We start from the raw sequence: 26,487 nt of genomic DNA on the forward strand, positions 1-26,487 counted from the left end.
TAATGTGGCTTAACGTACAAAATTGAACTTAGATGTTAACCAATTTCCACCAAACTTACCACAATACATTAATCTATGGATTCAAACATATTCTGAAAATGTCAGGAAATTTGATAAAACATACCAAAAGTTATTCGCATTTAACAAATTTTTTACAATCCTAAAACATTTAATGTGAGCAGCTTAATGTAAAAAGAGCTTAATGTACCAAAATTCACCTAAACATCGATCAATTGCCTTGAAACTTGGCACAAACTCAGTTTGTCACTTTCCAAACCTATCCTAGAAGTTTCACGGTATTTGGTTCCCCACAATGCAAATGAGTGACATTAAGCTTGTTTTTTGGGGAGCTTAATGTGGCTTAACGTACAAAATTGAACTTAGATGTTAACCAATTTCCAAACTTACCACAATACATTAATCTATCCATTCAAACATATTCTGAAAATTTCAGGAAATTTGATAAAACATACCAAAAGTTATTCACATTTAACTATTATTTTACAATCCTAAAACATTTAATGTGAGCAGCTTAATGTAAAAAGAGCTTAATGTACCAAAATTCACCTAAACATCGATCAATTGCCTTGAAACTTGGCACAAACTCAGTTTGTCACTTTCCAAACCTATCCTAGAAGTTTCATGGTATTTGGTTTCCCACAAGGCAAATGAGTGACATTAAGCTTGTTTTTTGGGGAGCTTAATGTGGCTTAACGTACAAAATTGAACTTAGATGTTAACCAATTTCCCTCAAACTTCCCATAATACATTAATCTGTTTAAACATATTCTGAAAATGTAAGGACATTTGATAAAACATACCAAAAGTTATTCACATTTAACTATGTTTTTAACAATCCTAAAACATTTCGGGGCCCATTTATTAAGCTCCGTATGGAGCTTGAGGGCCCATGTTTCTGTCGAACCTTCAGGCTTGCCAGAAACACCAGTTATGAAGCAGCGGTCTAAAGACCCCTGCTCCATAACCTGTCCGCCTGCTCTGAGGAAGCGGACAGACATCGCCGCATTTCAACCCAATCGAATACGATTAGGTTGATTGACAGTCACCTGCTAGCGGCCAATTGGCCGCAAATCTGCAGGGGGCAGCATTGCACCAGCAGTTCACAAGAGCTGCAGGTGCAATGCTGAATGTAGAGAGCGTATTGCTTTCCGCATTCAGCGATGTCTGTCGGATATGATCCGCTGATCGGATCATGTCAGACACATAATAAATAGGCCCCTTCATGTGAATGGCTTAACGCAAAAAAGAGCTTAATGTACCAAAATTTGCCTAAACATCAATCAATTGCCTTGAAACTTGGCACAAACTCAGTTTGTCACTTTTAAAACCTATCCAAGAAGTTTCATGGTATTTGTTTTCCCACAAGGCAAATGAGTGACATTAAGCTTGTTTTTTTGGGGAGCTTAATGTGGCTTAAGTACAAAAATGAACTTAGATGTTAACCAATTTCCCCCAAACTGCTCACAATACATTAATCTATCTATTCAAATATATTCTGAAAAATTTAGGACATTTGATAAAACATACCAAATGTTATTTACATTAAACCATTTTTTACAATCCTAAAACATTTAGGGTCCAATTTATCAAAGCTTCAACTGATAATACGATGGAATCCACTTGAATCTCACGTCATATCTGATGCAAATGGAATCTGCCGTAATTATCAAAGTGTCAAGATCGTCAAATGTTGAAATGTGTGACATAATATACCCTCCCGCGATCTCAATCTGACGCAGATCGATGCTTGCGTCATCCCAGATATTTCAAATACACATTCGACTCTATATGACCCTTTTTCCAATTTACCAAACATTTAACAGGTACACTTGCGTCTATTCCAGCGCAGCATACCGATCGTTCAAACCGCTACCCTTGAGGCCGCGGATGCCATAGAAATCAATTGGAGTCTGAAAACACAGGAAGGTTATGTTCGATTTCTGCAAGACAATAAAGCATATTAGATAATAAAAGTAAATTATAAACTTTATTAAAATTCTATACTCTTTCTAAATCAAACAATATTATTGCTCCAAATTTGGTGCAAAGTAATGATTCAATTTTGATTCACTAGTAGATATAGGGATAAAAATGAAATACATTACTACTTATGGATTATGTTACATCTTTGTCTATTATTACAAAGCAAGAGGACAATATTATTGCTCCAAACTTGGTGCACTAGTATATATAGAGATACAAATTAAATAACTACATAACATAATATAGCTAACCTCCTTTTTTATTTTTTTTGTTTTTTTGGATAAATCTATATACACCATGTTTAAGGCATGTAATACAAGTCCCACTCACCACTTCGCACCAAATTTGATGCAACACTTTTCGCACCAAATATGACGCAATACTCCTAGACAACCCACACATTTTTTCCCCACCACTTTTGATAGGGATATGCATAATCACATGATTTATGACATCAGCTAATCAAATTTAAATATACATTGTATAGTATCACTAACGAATAAAATTGCTTGATACTTGTGTCATTGATCACCCATCAGAACTTGTAAGTCCTATCTGTTACATTGTGTATTATACTTTGAAAGTATGTATATGTGTAATTAGTATTAAAGATAAACATTGATTCTGACATTAGGACACACAATGTAATATTTTAGACAATGATTTTAAAATTTGAATGATGTTTGATTCAATATAATCTTAAACTGATAGCTCAAAGGGATAGCCCACCTAACATTAAACTGTCATGATTCAGATACAGCAGAAATTAAAATCATCTCTTTACTGTCATGCTATTTTTAGTGTATTTCTTCCTTCTCTTGAATTTCATTTTCATTAAGAAATGTCATCTTATATGCGAGATGATTTTATAACACCTGTGTAGGGGTGGTTTTTAAAACTAGATTGCAATCCAGAGGGGTTACACAGGTACAGAGAGAAAACTGGCCCAGCTTTTAAAATATCCATTGATTGTAAATAAATACATATGATACCCTGATGACATGTTATATTCACAATTATTCCTGCTCAGAATAATAATACATTTACACTATATACATATATTGGTATAAATAAACACAGAGACATGAAAGACAACATTGTTTAGAACAAAAAAAGGAATTTAGGGACATGTAAATATGTTTGCAAAAGATTTCTGACATAACACACACACTCACACACATATATATATATATATGCAAATTATGACACTTAGGGAAGTCTCCCTATGTGTGATGCGGGAATCCAGACATGCTCAGTGTGCCTAGAGGGATATGTCTGCACCTCACTGACGAGGCCCACAATAGGCCGAAACGTACGTCTGGGGTTTTGCTGTATCTCTCGTTCAGAGAGGGATTGCCTGGTATTTTGGGGCTGGGCTGTACTGTGAAGTCAGGATCAGACTGATATGCTTCAGGAAAGTTCTTCTCTGGGAAAGGCACATGTTGGGAAAAAAGAGGCTGCTTCTTGGGTGGTAACTAGCCATAGAACAAGCTATTATGCTATTGTTCGTTCTCAGGTTGAGCGCCTCTCTCAGGAAAAACCTGAATAACTGCAACATCGATGACTGTTAGTTAACAACAGTCCGATGCTCATCGCACCATACTTGACTCACGTGTTTTTGACGTGTTTTTTTATAAATAAGAGCATTGTATGTGGATCCACGGCAGCGATGTCTGGCAAGCATTTTGACGCCTGCGAACGCACTGAGATTGACGCTTTGATAAATAAGCCCCCATATGTTTTACAATTGTAAAAAAACTGTTAAATGTAAATAACTTTTGGTATGTTTTATCAAATGTCCTGAAAATTTTAGAATATGTTTGAATAGATAGATTAATGTATTGTGGGACGTTTGGGGGAAATTGGTTAAGATCTAAGATACATTTTGTACGTTAAGCCACATTAAGCTCCCCAAAAAGCAAGCTTAATGTCACTCATTTGCCTTGTGGGACACCAAAATCCATGAAACTTCTAGGATAGGTTTGGAAAGTGAAACACTGAGTTTGTGCCAAGTTTCAAGGCAATTGATTGAAGTTTTGGTGAATTTTGGTACATTAATCTCTTTTTACATTAAGCTGCTCACATTAAATGTTTTAGGATTGTAAAAAAATTGTTAAATGCAAATAACTTTTGGTATGTTTTATCAAATTTCCTGAAATTTTCAGAATATGTTAGAATAGATAGATTAATATATTGTGAGAAGTTTGGGGGAAATTGGTTAAGATCTAAGTTCAATTTTGTACGTTAAGCCACATTAAGCTCCCCAAAAAACAAGCTTAATGTCACTCATTTGCCTTGTGGGAAACCAAATACCATGAAACTTCTAGGATAGGTTTGGAAAGTGAAACACTGAGTTTGTGCCAAGTTTCAAGGCAATTGATTGATGTTTAGGTGAATTTTGGTACATTAAGCTCTTTTTACATTAAGCTGCTCACATTAAATGTTTTAGGATTGTAAAAAATAGTTAAATGTGAATATCTTTTGGTATGTTTTATCAAATTTCCTGAAATTTTCAGAATATGTTTGAATCAATAGACTAATGTATTGTGGTAAGTTTGGTGGAAATTGGTTAACATCTAAGTTCAATTTTGTACGTTAAAAAAACAAGCTTAATATCACTCATTTCCCTTGTGGAATTCCAAAATCCATGAAACTTCTAGGATAGGCTTGGATAGTGAAAATCTTGGGTTGTGCAAAATTATGCAGCAATTGATTAACATTTGGCCACTTTTTTACTCATTACGCCACATTAAGCTCCCCAAAAAACAAGCATAATGTCACTCATTTGCATTGTGGGACACTAAAATCCATGAAACTTCTAGGATAGGTTTGGAAAGTGACAAACTGAGTGTGTGCCAAGTTTCAAGGCAATTGATTGAAGTTTTGGTGAATTTTGGTACATTAAGCTGCTCACATTAAATGTTTTAGGATTGTAAAAAAATTGTTAAATGTGAATAACTTTTTTTATGTTTTATCAAATGTTCTGAAATTTTCAGAATATGTTTGAATCCATAGATTAATGTATTGTGGTAAGTTTGGTGGAAATTGGTTAACATCTAAGTTCAATTTTGTACGTTAAGCCACATTAAGCTCCCCAAAAAACAAGCTTAATGTCACTCATTTGCCTTGTGGAATTCCAAAATCCATGAAACTTCTAGGATAGGCTTGGATAGTGGAAATCTTGGGTTGTGCAAAATTATGTAGCAATTGATTAACATTTGGTCACTTTTTTACTCATTAAGCTACATTAAGCCATTTTCACATTAAATGTTTTAGGATGTCCCCAATTTTCTATTTTAAAAACATAATTTATGTAAGAACTTACCGGATAAATTCATTTCTTTCATATTGGCAAGAGTCCATGAGCGAGTGACGTATGGGATATACAATCCTACCAGGAGGGGCAAAGTTTCCCAAACCTCAAAATGCCTATAAATACACCCCTCACCACACCCACAATTCAGTTTAATGAATAGCCAAGTAGTGGGGTGATAAAATAAGGAGTAATAAAGCATATAAAAAGAGGAACTGGAAATATAATTGTGCTTTTATACAAAAATCATAGCCACCAAAAAAAGGGTGAGCCTCATGGACTCTTGCCAATATGAAGGAAATTAATTTATCAGGTAAGTTCTTGCATAAATTATGTTTTCTTTCATGTAATTGGCAAGAGTCCATGAGCTAGTGATGTATGGGATATAAATAGCCAAGATGTGGGAGACCACTAGAAATGGAGGGATAAAATAAAAACAGCTATTTCCACTGAAAAAATTAATCCACAAAATATAAGCCTCTCAAAAATTTCACATAAAATTCAAGAAACAAATCATAAGCAGAATAATCAAACTGAGACAGCTGCCTGAAGAAATTTTCTACCAAAGACTGCTTCAGAAGAAGCAATTACATCAAAATGGTAAAATTTAGTAAATGTATGCAAAGAAGACCAAGTTGCTGCTTTGCAAATCTGTTCAAGCCGAAGCTTCATTCTTAAAAGCCCAAGAAGTGGCAACTGATCTAGTAGAATAAGTTGTAATTCTCTGAGGTGGAAACTGCCCCGCCTCCAAATAAGCCTTGTGAATCAAAAGTTTCAACCAAGATGCCAAAGAATTGGCAGAGGCTTTCTGACCTTTCCTAGGACCAGAAAAAACAACAGACTAGAAGCCTTCCTGAAATCTTTAGTAGCTTCAACATAATATTTCAAAGCTCTTACAACATCCAAAGAATGTAAAGATCTTTCAAAAGTATTTATTAAAGAAATTTTAATGCAAAACAGCCTTATCCTGATGAAAAATCAGAAAAGGAGACTCACATGAGAGAGCAGACAATTCAGAAACTCTTTTAGCTGAAGAGATAGTCAAAAGAAACAACAAAGCCTTCAAAACCAAATTAAGACTCAAAGGAGGAGAGATTGATTTAACAACAGGCTTGATATGAACCAAAGCCTGAACAAAACAGTGAATATCAGGAAGTTTAGCAATCTTTCTATGAAATAAAACAGTACTTGCAGACAAACCTTTATCTAAACCATGCTGAAAAAAATGTAAAATTCTAGGAATTCTAAAAGAATGCCAAGAGAATTTATGAGAAAAAACACCATGAAATATAGGTTTTCCAAACCTGATAAAAAATCTTCCTTGAAACAGACTTATGAGCCTGTAGCATAGTATTAATCACTGAGTCAGAGAAACCTCTATGACTAAGCGTTTAATTTCCATACCTTCAAATTTAGCGATTTGAGATCCTGATGGAAAAATAGCCCTTGAGATAGAAGGTCTGGCCTTAAAGGAAGTGGCCAAATTTGGCAACTGGACATCCGGAAATGATCCGCATACCAAAACCTGTGAGGCCATGCTGGTGCTATCAGAAACACATGCGATTGTTCCATTATGATCTTGGAGATAAACCCTTGGAAGAAGAACTAGAGGCAGAAAAATTTAAGCAGGTTGGTAAAACCAAGGAACTGATAACACATACACCATCTCCGCCTGAGGATCCCTGAACCTGGAAAGGTACCTGGGAAGCTTCTTGTTTAGATGGGAAGCCATCAGATCTATTTCAGGAAAACCCCACATCTGTACAATCTGACAAAATACATCTGGATGGAGAGACCACTCCCCTGGATGTAAAGACTGACGACTGAGATAATCCACTTGACCAATTATCTACACCTGGGATATGTATAGCAGAAATTAGACAGGAGTTGGATTCCGCCCAAGAAAGTATCCGAGATACTTCTTTCATCGCCAAAGGACTGGGAGTCCCATCCTGATGATTGACATATGCCACAGTTGTGATATTGTCTGTCTGAAAATGAATGAATGATTCTCTCTTTAATAGAGGCCAAGCCTGAAGAGCCCTGAAAATAGCACAGAGTTCTAAAATATTGATTAATAACCTCACTTCTTGAGGATTCCAAAATCCTTGTGCTGTCAGAGACCCCCAGACAGCTCCACAACCTGTGAGACTTGCATCTGTTGAATTCACAGTCCAGGAAGGGTGAACAAAAGAGGCCCCTTGAATAATCCGATGATGGTCCAACCACCAGGACAGAGAGAGTTGAATGTTGGGATTTAAGTATATCAATTGTGATATCCGAGTATAATCCCTGCACCATTGATTCAGCATGCAAAGCTGCAGAGGTCTCATATGAAAAGGAGACAAGGGGATCGCGTCCGATGCTGCAGTCATGAGACCTAAAACTTCCATGCACATAGCCACTGAAGGGAATGATCGAGACTGAAGGTCTCGACAGACAGAAACCAATTTTATTTGTCTCTTGTCTGTTAAAGACAGAGTCATGGACACTGAATCTATCTGGAAACCTAAAAAGGTGACCCTTGTCTGAGGAATCAAGAAACTCTTTGGTAAATTAAAGAAACACCGCAATACCCTGCTCACAGATAGAAGGGCACCGAGAACCTTCGAAAATATTCTTGGAGCTGTTGCTAGGCCAAATGGAAGATCAACAAATTGGTAATGCTCGTCTAGAAAATAGAATCTCAGAAACCGATAGTGGTCTGGATGAATCGGAAGATATGAATCCTGTAAAAACCCACACCCTGTTCCAGAAGTTGAACTGGTATAATTACCCCTGAAAGCTCTAGATCTGAAACACACTTCAGAAAGGACTGAGCTTTCACAGGATTTGTTGGAACATGAGAGAGAAAAAATCTTCTCACAGGAGGTCTTATTCTGAAACCTATTCGATACCCCTGAGAGACAATATTCTGAATCCAATGATTCTGAACGGAACCTGCCCAAACGTCTTATAATATTTCAATCTGCCCCCCACCAGCAGAACTGGATTGAGGGCTGCACCTTCATGCAGTTTTAGGGGCTGACTTTGGTTTCTTATAAGGATTGGATTTATTCCAACTCAAAGATGGCTTCCAATTGGAGCCAGAGTCCTTAGGGGAAGCAGTGGTTTTCTGTTCTCTATTCTGACGAAAGGAACAAAACCGATTAGAAGTTTTAGATTTACCCTTAGACTTTTTATTTTGGGGCAAAAAAACTTCCTTCCCCCCAGTAGTAGTGGAAATAATAGAATCCAACTGGGAACCAAACAAATTATTACCCTGGAATGATAGAGAAAGTAACCTAGATTTAGATACCATGTCAGCATTTCATGATTTGAGCCATAAAGCTCTTCTAGCTAAAATAGCCAAAGACATAGATTTAACATCAATCTTGATGATATCTTAAATAGCATCACAAATAAAATGATTAGCATGTTGAAGCAAACGAACAATGTTATGCAAATCAGAATCTTTTTCCCGATGTGCTAAGCTATCCAACCAAAAAGTTGATGCAGTGCAACATCAGCCATAGAAATGGAAGGTTTGAGAATATAGCCAGAATGTAAACAAGCTTTCCTTAGATAAGATTCAATTTTCCTATCTAAAGGATCCTTAAAAGAGGCACTATCTTCCAGAGGAATAGTAGTATGCTTAGCAAGAGTAGAAATAGCCCCATCAACCATAGAGACTTTTCCCAAAACTCTAAGTAGCTACTGGCAAAAGATACAAGTTTTTAAACCTTGAAGAAGGAACAAAAGAAGTACCAAGCTTAGACCATTCCTTAGCAGTCACATCAGAAATAGCATCAGGAACAGGAAAAACCTCAGGAGTAATCACAGGAGTAATCACAGGAGGTTTATAGACCGAATTTAAATGTTTACTGGATTATCAAGAGGTCCAGACTCAATATCCAAAGTTATCAACACTTCTTTTAACAAAGAACGAATATACTCAATCTTAAAAAGATAAGTTGATTTATCAGTGTCAATGTCTGAAGTAGGATCTTCCAAATCAGAGAGATCCTCATCAGAAGTGAATATATCAGTATGTTGTCGGTCATTACAAATTTCATCAGTATTATGAGAAGTTCCTTTTACGTTTATTTGAAGGTGGTATAGCAGCCATAGCCTTCTGTAAGGCATCAGCAATATATTTTTTCATATCAACAGGGATCTGAAAAGGGAGGTAGAAGATGAATCCCTATGACCGATAACAGAGAACCCTTGAAAAGATTTCCCGCGAGGGAAACCATAAAATTAATAGGTGATACTCTCTTCACATCCCTCTGACAAACACTGTACTCTGAGAGGAATTGGGCTTCAGAATGCTTAGAAGTGCTTATCATAGAAGAAATCATAAAAATCAAGCACAAACTTACTTCACCAAGTTTGTAAAACTGAATTGTGGTTGTGGTGAGGGGTGTATTTATAGGCATTTTGAGGTTTGGGAAACCTTGCCCCTCCTGGTAGGATTGTATATCCCATACGCCATTAAAAAATTGTATTTCCTATCTTGTTACAGTAGTGTCTCAATTGAAGATAAATAAAAAATTGGGTGTTTAAACAACCAAATCCATTCTTCCTATAATCAAAGTCCTGAATCAATTTATTTTCTTCATTAATTAGTTGGTATAGATGAGTAAATCCTTTTGTTTGCCATTCTCTACATATCTTTGGACTAATCAAAACTTCAGGATTACCCTTAATTGGGAGATATTTTGAAAATTGGTAGTCAATCTTAAGAATATTACACATTTTTTGCCATGCTAGTATTAGGTTCCCTATATTCTCCAGCCTTTTAATCCCACCTGGTAATTTTGTATGATCAATATGTATTAACGTGTTAAATTCAAAAGGTATAATTAGATTTTTTTTCCAAATCAAGGTCTAGAAAGATCTTATTTTCAGTAATCTAGGCCAAAACTATCTTTGAAAAAAAACATAATTTATGCTTACCTCATAAATTTATTTCTCTTGTGATTTATCAAGTCCACGGATTCATCCTTACTTGTGGGATATTCTCCTCCCCTACAGGAAGTGGCAAAGAGAGCACCCACAGCAGAGCTGCCTATATAGCTCCCCCTTAGCTCCACCCCTCAGTCATTCGACCGAAGGCTAGGAAGAAAAAGGAGAAACCATAGGGTGCAGTGGTGACTGAAAGTTTAAAAATAAAAATATATATGCCTGTCTTAAAAAACAGGGTGGGCCGTGGACTCCATACATAACAAGAGAAATAAATTTATCAGGTAAGCATAAATTATGTTTTCTCTTGTAAGATGTATCGAGTCCACGGATTCATCCTTACTTGTGGGATACCAATACCAAAGCTTTAGGACACGGATGAAGGGAGGGACAAGACAGGGACCTTAAATGGAAGGCACCACTGCTTGTAGAACCTCTCTCGCAAAAATAACCTCCGAAGAAGCAAAAGTATCGAATTTGGAAAATTTGGAAAAAGTATGAAGCGAAGACCAAGTCGCCGCCTTACAAATCTGTTCAACAGAAGCCTCATTTTTAAAAGCCCATGTGGAAGCCACAGCTCTAGTAGAATGAGCAGTAATCCTTTCAGGAGTCTGCCGTCCAGCAGTCTCATAGGCCAAATGGATGATGCTTTTCAGCCAAAAGGAAAGAGAGGTAGCCGTAGCCCTTTGACCTCTCCGTTTACCAGAATAAACAACAAACAAAGAAGATGTTTGACGGAAATCTTTAGTTGCTTGTAAGTAGAATTTTAAAACACGAACCACATCAAGATTGTGTAACAGACGTTCCTTCTTAGATGAAGGATTAGGACACAAAGAAGGAACCACAATCTCTTGATTGATATTCTTATTAGAAACAACCTTAGGAAGAAACCCAGGTTTGATACGTAAAACCACTTTATCTGCATGGAAAACAAGGTAAGGGGAATCACATTGTAAAGCAGATAGCTCAGAAACTCTTCGAGCCGAAGAGATAGCTACTAAAAACAAAACTTTCCAAGATAAAAGCTTAATATCTATGGAATGCATAGGTTCAAACGGAACCCCTTGAAGAACATTAAGAACTAAGTTTAGGCTCCATGGCGGAGCAACAGGTTTAAATACAGGCTTGATTCTGACCAAAGCCTGACTAAATGCTTGAACGTCTGGGACATCTGCCAGACGTTCGTGAAGTAGAATAGACAAAGCAGATATTTGACCTTTAAGAGAACTAGCAGATAATCCCTTCTCCAAACCTTCTTGGAGAAAAGACAGTATTCTAGGAATCCTAATTTTACTCCATGAGTAACCTTTGGATTCACACCAATAAAGATATTTGCGCCAAATCTTATGATAAATCTTCCTGGTGACAGGCTTTCTAGCCTGAATCAGGGTATTAATGACCGATTCAGAGAAACCACGCTTTGATAAAATCATGCGTTCAATCTCCAAGCAGTCAGACGCAGAGAAATTAGATTTGGATGCGTGAACGGGCCTTGAATTAGAAGGTCCCGCCTCATTGGCAGAGTCCACGGTGGAACCGAGGACATGTCCACTAGGTCTGCATACCAAGTCCTGCGTGGCCACGCAGGAGCTATCAAAATTACCGAAGCTCTCTCCTGCTTGATTCTGGCAACCAGACGTGGAAGGAGAGGAAACGGTGGAAATACATAAGCCAGATTGAAGGACCAAGGCACTGCTAGAGCATCTATCAGTAACGCCTTGGGATCCCGGGACCTGGACCCGTAACAAGGAAGTTTGGCATTCTGACAAGACGCCATCAGATCCAATTATGGTGTGCCCCATAGCTGAATCAGCTGGACGAATACCTCCGGATGGAGTTCCCACTCCCCCGGATGAAGAGTCTGACGACTTAGAAAATCCGCCTCCCAGTTCACTACTCCTGGGATGTGGATTGCTGAGAGATGGCAAGAGTGATCCTCTGCCCACCGAATTATTTTGGTTACCTCCATCATCGCTAGAGAACTCCTTGTTCCTCCCTGATGATTGATATAAGCTACAGTCGTGATGTTGTCCGACTGAAACCTGATGAATTTGGCTGCAGCAAGCTGAGGCCACGCCTGAAGCGCATTGAAAATCGCTCTCAGTTCTAAAATGTTTATCGGGAGGAGAGTTTCATCCCAAGACCATAAGCCCTGTGCTTTCAGGGAGTTCCAGACTGCACCCCAGTCTAACAGGATGGCATCTGTCGCTACAATGAGCCACTCTGGCCTGCGGAAGCACATTCCCTGAGACAGGTGGTCCTGAGACAACCACCAGAGAAGAGAATTTCTGGTCTCCTGATCCAGTTGCAGTTGAGGAGATAAGTCTGCATAATCCCCATTCCACTGTTTGAGCATGCATAGTTGCAGTGGTCTGAGGTGTAGACGGGCAAAAGGAACTATGTCCATTGACGCTACCATGAGTCCGATTACCTCCATACACTGAGCCACTGATGCCCGAGGAATGGAATGAAGAGCTTGGCAAGTGGATAAGAGTTTTAACTTTCTGACCTCCGTCAGAAATATTTTCATTTCTACAGAGTCTATCAGAGTCCCTAGGAAGGAAACTCTTGTAAGAGGGAAGCGAGAACTCTTTTTTTATGTTCACCTTCCACCCGTGAGATGTCAGAAAAGCCAACACAATGTCTGTGTGAGACTTGGCTAGCTGGAAAGTCGACGCCTGAATTAAGACGTCGTCTAGATAAGGCGCCACTGCTATGCCCTGTGGTCGTAGAACCGCCAGAAGGGACCCTAGCACTTTTGTGAAAATTCTGGGAGCCGTGGCCAACCCGAAAGGAAGGGCCACAAACTGGTAATGCCTGTTTAGAAAGGCGAATCTGAGGAATTGATGATGATCTCTGTGAATAGGGATGTGTAGATACGCATCCTTTAAGTCCACGGTAGTCATATATTGACCCTCCTGGATTAGAGGTATAATAGTCTCCATCTTGAATGATGGAACTTTGAGGAACTTGTTTAGAATTTTGAGATCCAAGATTGGTCTGAAAGTTCCCTCTTTCTTGGGAACCACAAACAGGTTTGAATAAAACCCTAGCCCCTGTTCCTCCTTTGGGACTGGGCGACTCACCCCCATGGTATGTAGGTCTTCTACACAGCGTAAGAACGCCTCTCTCTTTGTCTGGTTTACAGACAATCGAGAAATGTGAAATCTCCCCCTTGGAAGGAGATTCCAGAAGATATCCCTGGGACACAATTTCTAAAGCCCAGGGATCATGAACATCTCTCGCCCAAGCCTGAGCAAAGAGAGAGAGTCTGCCCCCTACTAGATCCGGTCCCGGATCGGGGGCTACCCCTTCATGCTGTCTTAGAGGCAGCTGCAGGCTTCTTGGCCTGTTTACCCTTGCTCCAAGCCTGGTTAGGTCTCCAGACTGACTTGGAAGCTGAAGTGGGACCACTTTTAAAGTTCCGAAAGGAACGAAAATGATTTTGTTTGGCCCTCATCTTATTTGATCTATCCTGAGGGAGGGCATGACCTTTCCCTCCAGTGATGTCTGAAATAATCTCCTTCAGTTCAGGCCAGAATAGGGTCTTACCTTTGAAAGGAATGTTCAAAAGTTTAGATTTAGATGACACCTCAGCAGACCAGGACTTAAGCCATAACGCCCTGCGTGCTTAAATGGCAAAACCTGAATTCTTTGTCACTAATTTAGCCAGTTGAAAAGTGGCATCTGTAATAAAAGAATTAGCCAACTTAAGTGCCTTAATTCTGTCCATAATTTCCTCTAATGGAGTCTCCATTTGAAGAGCCTCAAACCAGAAAGCAGCTGCAGTCGTTACAGGAACAATGAACGCAATAGGTTGGAGAGAAAAACCTTGATGAACAAAAATTTTCTTCAGGAGACCCTCTAATTTTTTTATCCATAGGATCTTTGAAAGCACAACTGTCTTTGATAGGTATAGTTGTACGCTTAGACAGAGTAGAAATAGCTCCCTCCACCTTAGGAACTGTCTGCCATGAGTCCCTTATGGTATCAGATATGGGAAACATTTTCTTAAAAACAGGAGGGGGAGAGAACGGAATACCTGGTCTATCCCACTCCTTAGCAATAATATTCACAATCCTCTTAGGGACTGGAAAAACCATCAGTGTAAACAGAAACCTCTAAGTATCTATCCATTTTACACAATTGCTCTGGGACCACTATGGGGTCACAATCATCTAGAGTTGCTAATACCTCCCTAAGCAATAAGCAGAGGTGTTCAAGCTTAAATTTAAAGGCCGTCATATCAGAATCTGTCTGAGGAAGCGTCTTTGCTGAAACAGAAATTTCTCCCTCAGATAACAAATCCCTCGCCCCTTCAGAGCATTGAGAGGGCATATCAGAAATGGCTACTAAAGTGTGAGACGGCTCAGCATTTTTCCTTAACCCAGAGCTGTCCCGCTTTCCTTGTAAACCAGGCAGTTAGGATAAAACCTCTGTGAGGGTTGTATTCATAACTGTGGCCATGTCTTGTAAAGTAAATGAATGTGACGCACTAGAGGTACTTGGCGTCACTTGTGCGGGCGTTACTGGTTGTGACACTTGGGGAGAGCTAGATGGCGAACCCTCATTTACTTCTGACTGAGAATCATCTATTGCTCTATTTTTAAGTGCTAATATATGTTCTTTATAATTTATAGACATATCAGTACATTTGGGACACATTCTAAGAGGGGGTTCCACAATGGCTTCCAAACATATTGAACAAGGATTTTCCTTGGTATCAGACATGTTAAACAGGCTAGTAATGTAACAAGCAAGCTTGGAAAACACTGTAATCAAAGTAAATAACACTTAGAAATAAAACGGTACTGTGCCTTTAAGAGAAAAAAAGCTGCACAAGTTCTGCAAAACACTGTAAAAAAGCAGTAAACTTAACGAAATTTTTACAGTATTATCTTACAGCCTTAGTAACTTTGCACAACTATGCAAATAAACAATTAACCCCTTAATGGCAAAACCGGATTGAAAAAACGTCAAAACCGGTAAAAAAGACTTTCAGCACCTTGCCACAGCTCTGCTGTGGCGCCTACCTGCCCTTCAGAATGATTTGTGGGGAAAAAACCTCCTTTACAGCCCTCAAACACAGCAGGAGCAGTTGGATGACTCTTAAGGAAAAGAAACTGCGCAACTGAGGCGTGAAAATAGGCCCCTCCCACCTCACTCAATGTTTTGAGGCCTATTAGATAAACACCTGAGTGTCTCTTAATTAACCATGTGGGTTAAAAAAAACCCTAACACAAGCCACAAAGACCCCTTCAGTCCCTTCAAAAAACGTTATAATTGCAAACAAAAAACATTTATTTCCCCTAACAGTGTCACCAGTAACAAATGAGCCCTTCAAGCAAGCTGAAATTCCTATCCAAGTGTCTGAATACAGCTTACCCTTTCCCCATGGGGATATTGCCAGCCTTTTCTAGAATAAACACAGTCTGTCTAGAAAAACATAGACTGAACATACCTCATATGCAGCTTAGCATGCAAACCGTTCCCCCAACTGAAGTTTTCCTGTACTCTTCAGCCCTTGTGAGAACAGCAGTGGATCTTAGTTACAAAGTGCTAAGATCATAATCCTCCTTGCAGAAATCTTCATCTCTTTTTCTGCCAAAGAGTAAATAGTACACACCGGCACCATTTAAAATAACAAACTTTTGCTTGAGAAATAAAAAACTAACATTTTTGTCACCACACTCACTCTGCACTTCCTAGTTACTTAGAGTAGGCAAAGAGAATGACTGGGGGTGGAGCTAAGGGGGGAGCTATATAGGCAGCTCTGCTATGGTTGCTCTCTTTGCCACTTCCTGTAGGGGAGGAGAATATCCCACAAGTAAGGATGAATCTGTGGACTCGATACATCTTACAAAAGAAATACAATTTTATATATATATTTAAATCAGGCATTCCCAGTGCTCCCCATTCTTTTGATATACAGAGTTTTGTATTTGATATTTTAGATTTCTTGCCATACCAATATAAGTGGTTTATTGCCTTTTTAAACCGTAGTACATATTTGCTTCTAATATTTAATGGTAAATTTTGAATTAGGTATTATATCTTAGGAGTTGTGATCATTTTTACCATATTTATTTTTCCTGAAAGCGTAATTGGTAAACATGCCCATCTCTTAATCTCCTCTATAATCTTTAAAAATAATGGATCATAATTTAACTTATACCATTCTCCTGGTGTTTGTGAAAATGTTATTCCTAAGTACTTTATACTTTCTTCAGCCACTTTAAAAATTTGACTTGAATAGAGTTTGTTTTGTTTAAATAGCCATAACATTTCTGATTTACTTGTATTAACTTTATACCCGGAAAAAGTTCAGAATGTTTCTAATATTTTAACTGTTTTAGGGATCTGAATTTTTTAAATTCTAAGAAACAATAGCATATCATCAGCATAGGCTGCTACTTTTAATTCCTATCTGCATTCCTTTGATTACTTCTCAAACTTTAACCATCAATAGTTCAAGGGCCAGATCAAACAATATTGGTGAGAGGGGACATCCTTGGCATGTAACTCTGTATATTAAATTAAAGTCTGATTGCTGACTGCTTATAAGAAGCACAGTTTTGGGAAAGGAATACAATGCTCTTATGCAATCCGTAATATTACCTTTAAATCCAAAATTAGCCAGGGACGTAAAGAGATGGTCCCATTCTACTGAACCAAAGGCCTTTTCAGCATCTAATGTTAATAATAATACATCCAGAACCTTTTTATATAGTGTTTCCTTATTGGCCCAAACATATAAAATAACATTGGTTACCCTCCGAATATTAAAAAAAGATGATCTTCCATTTATAAACCCGGATTGATCAGGATGGATTAGCGATGGAATAACAAATTGTAATCTATTTGCAAAAATACTTGTTAATATTTTAAAATCGGCAATTAACAGTGATATCGGTCTAAAGGATGCTATATCTTGTTGATCCTTTTTTATGTTTTAGTATAAGTGTTATTAGAGAATCCGAAAATCTACCTAAACATTGTTTATGGTTGATAGAGTATAGATGATTGTATACCTTTTCTAATATTGGTACTATTTTAGTATTCATTAATTTCTAAAATTTGTGTGGTAAATTATCCGGTCCAGTAGCCTTATTTAAATAAAGATTTTTAATCGTTTTCTCCATTTCTTCCTTTTCAATTGGATGATTTAACCAGTCCAGTTGTTCTGCAGAAATCTGTGGTAACTATTTTTTTCCCAGAAGCTTTTTTTCCTTGTGTTTTGTATATTTGTGAGTAATACTCCGTAAACTTTTTAGGATCTCTTCTTGTGTAGATATAGTTATGTTATTTATTTTTCTATTTTCAAAAACACTTTTCTTTTTATGGATCTTATCTAGACATGCTAAGTATTTACCTGCCTTATTACAATATCTTTGAAATCTACTTTTAACTCTTATATCTTCTTGAGTAGTTTTTTGAAGAAGGAATTATTATTATTATCGGTTATTTGTAGAGCGCCAACAGATTCCGCAGCGCTAAGGAATGTATTCCTCTGATCTTTGACGAATACATATTTATTCCAATTTTCTATAGATGGTTTTCTTAAGTATCGGTTATATACATTATTCAGGGTATTAGCGAGTTGTGTTTCTTGTGCATTTATTTTCTTTTTCCTTTGAGCTAAAAAAGTTATTATTTCTGCTTTCAAAACTGCCTTTGCCGATTCCCAATATATCAGGGGTTTCTGTGTATACTCATTATTAAATGTTTCGTATTCCCTCAATTTGTTTTTTAAAAACTGAAAAAATTCTATATTTGTTTATAAGTATTTAGGAAAATAAAAATGATTTCCCTTTTTAATTTGTAATCCGTATGTTATTCCTATAGGAGCATGGTCCGATATTATTATTGGATATATAATAGTTTCTGTAATTAATGGTGTCAATTTGTCCGATACAAGAAATAAATCTATCCTAGAGTGTGATTTATGGGCCTTTTAGACACATATATAACCTTTAGTTATAGGATTTCTATACCTCCAAATATCTTGTATGCCCAGATTTGCACATATATTATTACACATCTTAGTTTCTTTTTTAGAATATCTATTTTATTGTTTTATTGCCCCTAGCTTAAGTCTATCAGTCAGCAACTTGGGCACCACGTTAAAATCACTTCCCAAGATTATTTTAGTTTCTGTATATTCTAACAATTTAACTTGCAGATTTTCCCAAATTTTTTTACTAAACTCATTGGGCCCATAAACGTTACAGATTGTAAACATTTCTGAACCAATGTTAATTTTGAGAATCACTGTTCGTTCATTAGGATCAATAACTTTTTCCAGTATTTTATAGTTTAAATTTATATTAATAAGTATAGCTACACCTTTCTTCGTAGCCAAGCACTCAGAAGCTATTAGCTCTTTTCCTTCTTAAAAAGAGTGTCCCATCAAACGTTTGTCTTACAAGGACTTTATATTCCAGGCAGCAGGTCAGTCAGTGTAAAAATTAGTCGCAAAGACAGAAGGACAACCACCTTCTCTCTCCCATGTGTAGAGCTTATATAATTGATAAACTCCTCCTCCATTACTAAATCATTCAATTAAAACACACTCATAGGCCCTTGGTACTGCATCTGGTAATTTAAATCCCCTGACAGTTTAAAATACCTTTAGCTGCATTTCCCGTATCGACCACCACTGCTTTTCAACTACAGAAACATATATTTTCTTTATATATTTATAAAGTGTTCATTTAATACATCTAGGATTTTGACAATGGGTATAATGGTATATCTGATTTTATATATATACGTTGATTGGAGTAGCCGTGTTAGTCCAGAGATTTAGATATCAAAATAACAAGAGTATTGCATTGAGCAATAATACTTTTTTATTGGACTAACTATACCTTTATAAGATGACAAGCTTTCGGAAGAGTTCCTTCCTTTATCAATTCTGAAGCAATACTGACCAATTCAATGGAATTTACAGATTGTATCTTAAAACACAGAATAGCTAAGAAGACAGTGCAGGGAGAGGAGGGGGTGTCGTAAAAATCATGAGGGGGGCTTAGGCAACAGGCAGACAGTGTCCAGTGTAGGAGAACAGACAGGGGAAATATATAGCTTTACATAGAGCATATACTGACATAAAGTTATATATCAACATTGAATCAATATCTATAAAGATGTGAAATTGTATATAGAGGGGGAATACAAAAGTTAAAAGAAAAGACAAAAGTGTGGACATAGGCTTACCTGTGTATCTATGTATAAAGAATGTGGAATATACAATGTAATTGACTAAATGAAAGTACATTACAAAAATTTTTGATAATGTGTTAAGAATATGTATTCATGTATATCTGCAAATGTGGTATACATGATACATTGCACTGCATGTGAAGTGGGATGCTATATTGGAGAAAGAATCCAAAATCTGCACCTTCGGATGAACTTACACAGACACTCAATCAAAAACCACTGTGAAACAAAATACTGCACCCCTGTTGGTCACCATTTCACCCAACCTGACCACTCCATCCAAAACCTCAAAATCAAAATTCTCAGAGGCAACTTCAAAAACACCATGGAAAGAAAAACCTTTGAAATGAAAATGATAATGCACTTCAACCTGTTTAATTCTGGACTAAATGTAGACTCTGGATTCTTAACACATTATCAAAATGTTTTGTAATGTACTTTCATTTAGTCAATTACATTGTATATTCCACAATCTTTATACATAGGTACACAGGTAAGCTTTGTCTTTTTTTAACTTTTGTATTCCCCCTGTATATACAATTTCACATCTTTATAGATATTGATTCAATGTTGATATATAACTTTATGTCAGTATATGCTCTATGTATAGCTATTTATTTCCCCTGTCTGTTCTCCTACACTGGACACTGTCTGCCTGTTACCCAAGCCCCCCTCATGATTTTTACGACACCCCCTCCTCTCCCTGCACTGTCTTCTTAGCTATGAAGCAGATGAAGAGTGACGTGTAAGGAAGATGAGTCTGGCAAAGGCATTCATTATGGATTGTAAAGGAGCTAGGCGGCAGGTGGGGAGACCAGAGAGGACAGAGTTGCAGTAATCGAGGCGGGAAAGAATGAGAGTGGATTAAAATCTTAGTTGTGTCTTGTGTAAGGAAGTGTCTAATTTTAGAGATGTTTTTAAAGGTGAAAGTGGCAGGCTTTAGCCAATGACTGAATGTGAGGAGTGAAGGAAAGATCTGAGTCGAATGTGACCCCGAGACATCGGGCGTGCGGGGTAGGGGTAATGATGGAGTTGTCGACAGTTATAGAGAGATTGGGGGTGGAGATTTTGGAAGAAGGGGGGAAAATGAGGAGCTCAGTTTTGGAGAGATTTAGCTTGAGGTAGTGAGAGGACATCCAGGAAGAGATGTGAGAAAGACAGTTAGTGACACGGGTTAGCAAGGAAGGAGATAGTTCTGGTGCAGAGAAGTATATTTGGGTGTCATCGGCATACAAATGATATTGGAAACCGTGGGACTTAATTAGGGAACCTAGTGATGACGTATAGATTGAGAAGAGAAGGGGACCGAGGACAGAGCCTTGCGGTACTCCGACAGAAAGTGGTGACGGGGCAGAGGAGGCCCCAGAGAAGGCTACACTGAAGGTACGGTTTGACAGATAGGAAGAGAGCCACGAAAGGGCTGTGTCACAGATGCCGAAGGATTGGAGGGTTTGGAGCAGAAGAGGGTGGTCAACAGTGTCAAAGGCTGCGGACAGATCAAGGAGGATAAGCAGAGAGAAGTGGCCTTTTGATTTAGCTGTAAGTAGGTCATTGGTGACCTTAACAATAGCTGTCTCTGTGGAGTGATAGGAACGAAATCCAGATTGCAGCGGGTCAAGAAGGGAGTTTAACGTAAGGAAATGGGATAGGCGTGCATATACTAGTTTTTCGAGAAGCTTTGAAGCAAGAGGGAGGAGGGAAATTGGGCGGCAGTTGGATGGGGAGGTAGGATCAAGGGAAGGTTTTTTGAGGATAGGTGTGACCAGCGCATGTTTCATTGATGAGGGAAATGTACCAGTGCTCAGGGAGAGGTTGAAAATGTGTGTTAGTATAGGGGTAAGGGTAGCAGAGAGAGAGGGGAGTAGCTGTGAGGGGATAGGGTCAAGGGGACAGGTAGTGAGGTGAGAGCGCAGTATAAGTGCTGAAACTTCATCCTCAGTAACAGGGGAGAATGAACTAATTTTCAGGTTATGAGGGTTGTGGTTGGGTGAGAGTATTTGAGGGGGCGAGAGAATGGAATTGTGTTGAGAGCTGATTTCATGTCTGATGGAGTCGATTTTGTTAATGAAGTGACTGGCAAAGTCTTGGGCTGACAGAGAAGTTGTATTAGGAAGTGGGGGAGGGCGGAGGAGAGTATTGAAAGTGGAGAACAGACGTTTTGGGTTTGAAGAAAGATTAGAGGGTAAGCTGTTTCCCAGAAGGCTACCTGTAGAAAGTTATGTGTCATTTGCAGGAGTTAAGTGAGAAGGTCTGATTTTTTCTGCGTTCTTAAACTGTAGAAAGTTATGTGTCAATTGCAGGAGTTAAGTGAGAAAGTCTGATTTTTTCTGTGTTCTTAAACTGTAGAAAGTTATGTGTCAATTGCAGGTGTTAAGTGAGAAGGTCTGATTTTTTCTGTGTTCAATGCAATACTCTTGTTATTTTGATATATATATATATATAATACACATACAATCCTCCATTTACAGTATATCTCAATGGATGGGTTTAAGAGTCATATTTCTATTTAGAGATAAGGGGCATAATAATATGATTTAATTGTAGGTATATTAGTAATTAGTTCAGGAAATTTAAAATAGCTTAATTTCCTTCCCTATTTATTTAGTATTTATTTAGTATTTATTTATATTCAGTTATCTGAAGACATTTCTTAATAAAGTTTAAGAGTATGAACTCATATCTATGATAATAGTCATAGTACAACTTATATAGTATGTATTCATTTCAAAACCTCATTGGTACATCAGATTTCTGAAAATAAAAAAATGCTGTTGGTCAAACATTTTAAATATCAATAAAGTTTTATATATATAAAATTAGACCCTTAATTAATATAGTATATTAGGCATATCTCCTATCTGCAGATTATATGGACAATTTATTTCTTATAAACTTTAAAAGTGACAATATTACCACATGCCTGCCATAAGAGATAAGAGTCAGAAAGTGATGGAGAGAGAGACAGACGAGACGAAACTCATACAGACAGATAAGAGAGTCAGAAAGTGATGAGAGACAGATGAGAGGAAACTCATACAGACAGATAAGAGTCAGAAAGTGATGAGAGACAGATGAGAAGAAACTCATACAGACAGATAAGAGAGTCAGAAAGTGATGAGAGACAGATGAGAGGAAACTCATACAGACAGATAAGAAAGTCAGAAAGTGATGAGAGACAGATGAGAGGAAACTCATACAGACAGATAAGAGAGTCAGAAAGTTATGAGAGACAGATGAGAGGAAACTTATACAGACAGATAAGAGAGTCAGAAAGTGATGAGAGACAGATGAGAGGAAACTCATACAGACAGATAAGAGTCAGAAAGTGATGAGATAGAGACAGATGAGAGGAAATTCATACAGACAGATAAGAGAGTCAGAAAGTGATGAGAGACAGATGAGAGGAAACTCATACAGACAGATAAGAGAGTCAGAAAGTGATGAGAGACAGATGAGAGGAAACTCATACAGACAGATAAGAGAGTCAGAAAGTGATGAGAGACAGATGAGAGGAAACTCATACAGACAGATAAGAGTCAGAAAGTGATGAGATAGAGACAGATGAGAAGAAACTCATACATACAGATAAGAGTCAGAAAGTGATGAGATAGAGACAGATGAGAAGAAACTCATACAGACAGATAAGAGAGTCAGAAAGTGATGAGAGACAGATGAGAGGAAACTCATACAGACAGATAAGAGAGTCAGAAAGTGATGAGAGACAGATGAGAAGAAACTCATACAGACAGATAAGAGTCAGAAATTGATCAGCTGTGATGTCAACTTGGTCATTACCATAAGGTGTGCAAACTGTTGCTATCTGTTTACATGACAAAGGAAGCTGTGTTGCATGTAACCCTGACCCTAGCCATAAACTACAACTATTAACTTACCTGCTGTACTCACATAAACTATATACTCTTCTCCTTTTGTCTACAGAGTACATGTACCGAGTGCTGAAATATAACAAGTGCACCATCCCAGAGGAGGTGAGATCCCCCAATGTGACCCTAAACTTCTTACACTGAGCATACCCCATGTGACCCTGAACCCCTGTGTGTAACTAACCCCCTTTATGACACTGAGCGCCCCATATGTATTAGACAGAGACACAGTGAGAGTGTGCGTGAGACAGAGACACAGTGAGAGTGTGCGTGAGACAGAGACACAGTGAGAGTGTGTGTGAGACAGAGACACAGTGAGAGTGTGCGTCAGACAGATACACAGTGAGAGTGTGCGTGAGACAGAGACACAGTGAGTGTGCGTGAGACAGAGACACAGTGAGTGTGCGTGAGACAGAGACACAGTGAGAGTGTGCGTATGACAGAGACAGTGAGAGTGTGGTGTTACACAGAGACACAGTGAGAGTGTGCGTGAGACAGAGACACAGTGAGAGTGTGCGTGAGACAGAGACAGTGAGAGTGTGTGTGAGACAGAGACACAGTGAGAGTGTGCGTTACACAGAGACACAGTGAGTGTGTGTGTGTGAGACAGAGACACAGTGAGTGTGTGCGTGAGACAGAGACACAGTGAGAGTGTGTGTGAGATAGAGACACAGTGAGTGTGTGTGAGACAGACACAGTGATAGTGTGTGTGAGACAGAGACACAGTGAGAGTGTGTGTATGACAGAGACACAGTGAGTGTGTGCGTGAGACAGAGACACAGTGAGAGTGTGTGTATGACAGAGACACAGTGAGAGTGTGGTGTTACACAGAGACACAGTGAGAGTGTGTGTGAGACAGAGACACAGTGAGAGTGTGTGTGAGACAGACACAGTGAGAGTGTGTGTGAGACAGAGACACAGTGAGAGTGTGCGTGAGACAGAGACACAGTGAGTGTGTGTGAGACAGACACAGTGAGAGTGTGTGTGAGACAGAGACACAGTGAGAGTGTGTGAGACAGACACAGTGAGAGTGTGTGTGAGACAGACACAGTGAGAGTGTGCGTGAGACAGAGACACAGTGAGTGTGTGCGTGAGACAGAGACACAGTGAGTGTGTGCGTGAGACAGAGACACAGTGAGAGTGTGTGTATGACAGAGACACAGTGAGAGTGTGGTGTTACACAGAGACACAGTGAGAGTGTGGTGTTACACAGAGACACAGTGAGAGTGTGTGTGAGACAGAGACACAGTGAGAGTGTGTGTGAGACAGACACAGTGAGAGAGTGTGTGTGAGACAGAGACACAGTGAGAGTGTGCGTGAGACAGAGACACAGTGAGTGTGTGTGAGACAGACACAGTGAGAGTGTGTGTGAGACAGAGACACAGTGAGTGTGTGTGAGACAGAGACACAGTGAGTGTGCGTGAGACAGAGACACAGTGAGTGTGTGTGTGAGATAGAGACACAGTGAGAGTGTGTGTGAGACAGAGACACAGTGAGAGTGTGCGTGAGACAGAGACACAGTGAGAGTGTGCGTGAGACAGAGACACAGTGAGTGTGTGCGTGAGACAGAGATACAGTGAGTGTGTGCGTGAGACAGAGACACAGTGAGTGTGTGTGAGACAGAGACACAGTGAGAGTGTGTGTATGACAGAGACACAGTGAGAGTGTGGTGTTACACAGAGACACAGTGAGAGTGTGTGTGAGACAGAGACACAGTGAGAGTGTGTGTGAGACAGACACAGTGAGAGTGTGTGTGAGACAGAGACACAGTGAGAGTGTGCGTGAGACAGAGACACAGTGAGTGTGTGTGAGACAGACACAGTGAGAGTGTGTGTGAGACAGAGACACAGTGAGTGTGCGTGAGACAGAGACACAGTGAGTGTGCGTGAGACAGAGACACAGTGAGAGTGTGTGTGAGACAGAGACACAGTGAGAGTGTGCGTGAGACAGAGACACAGTGAGAGTGTGCGTGAGACAGAGACACAGTGAGTGTGTGCGTGAGACAGAGATACAGTGAGTGTGTGCGTGAGACAGAGACACAGTGAGTGTGTGTGAGACAGAGACACAGTGAGAGTGTGTGTGAGACAGAGACACAGTGAGAGTGTGTGTATGACAGAGACACAGTGAGAGTGTGTGTGAGACAGACACAGTGAGAGTGTGCGTGAGACAGAGACACAGTGAGAGTGTGCGTGAGACAGAGACACAGTGAGAGTGTGCGTGAGACAGAGACACAGTGAGAGTGTGCGTGAGACAGAGACACAGTGAGAGTGTGCGTGAGACAGAGACACAGTGAGTGTGTGCGTGAGACAGAGATACAGTGAGAGTGTGCGTGAGACAGAGACACAGTGAGAGTGTGCGTGAGACAGAGACACAGTGAGTGTGTGTGTGAGATAGAGACACAGTGAGAGTGTGTGTGAGACAGAGACACAGTGAGTGTGTGCGTGAGACAGAGACACAGTGAGTGTGTGCGTGAGACAGAGACACAGTGAGAGTGTGTGTGAGACAGAGACACAGTGAGAGTGTGCGTGAGACAGAGACACAGTGAGAGTGTGCGTGAGACAGAGACACAGTGAGAGTGTGTGTGAGACAGAGATACAGTGAGAGTGTGCGTGAGACAGAGACACAGTGAGAGTGTGTGTGAGACAGAGATACAGTGAGAGTGTGCGTGAGACAGACACAGTGAGAGTGTGTGTGAGACAGAGACACAGTGAGAGTGTGCGTGAGACAGAGACACAGTGAGAGTGTGCGTGAGACAGAGACACAGTGAGTGTGTGTGAGAAAAGACACAGTGAGAGTGTGTGAGACAGAGACACAGTGAGAGTGTGCGTGAGACAGAGACACAGTGAGAGTGTGCGTGAGACAGAGACACAGTGAGAGTGTGCGTGAGACAGAGACACAGTGAGAGTGTGCGTGAGACAGACACAGTGAGAGTGTGCGTGAGACAGAGACACAGTGAGAGTGTGTGTGAGACAGAGACACAGTGAGAGTGTGCGTAAGACAGAGACACAGTGAGAGTGTGCGTGAGACAGAGACACAGTGAGAGTGTGTGTGAGATAGAGACACAGTGAGAGTGTGCGTGAGACAGAGACACAGTGAGTGTGTGTGTGAGACAGAGAC

The 26,487-nt window shown here is 39.2% G+C and overlaps 1 protein-coding gene across 2 annotated transcripts in view; it reads left to right on the forward strand.

The window, feature by feature from the left end:
* MIOX (myo-inositol oxygenase) overlaps positions 1-26,487 on the forward strand; it is a 180,517-nt gene that overhangs the window by 130,562 nt on the left and 23,468 nt on the right. For both annotated transcript variants that reach the window (XM_053716307.1, XM_053716308.1), the window contains one exon: positions 23,426-23,475. In XM_053716307.1, coding sequence (XP_053572282.1) covers positions 23,426-23,475 — 50 coding nt within the window. The remainder of the gene's footprint in view (positions 1-23,425; positions 23,476-26,487) is intronic.

Source organism: Bombina bombina, chromosome 6 (genome assembly GCF_027579735.1).
Source record: "Bombina bombina isolate aBomBom1 chromosome 6, aBomBom1.pri, whole genome shotgun sequence".
In the NCBI taxonomy this organism is placed as follows: Eukaryota; Metazoa; Chordata; class Amphibia; order Anura; family Bombinatoridae; genus Bombina; species Bombina bombina.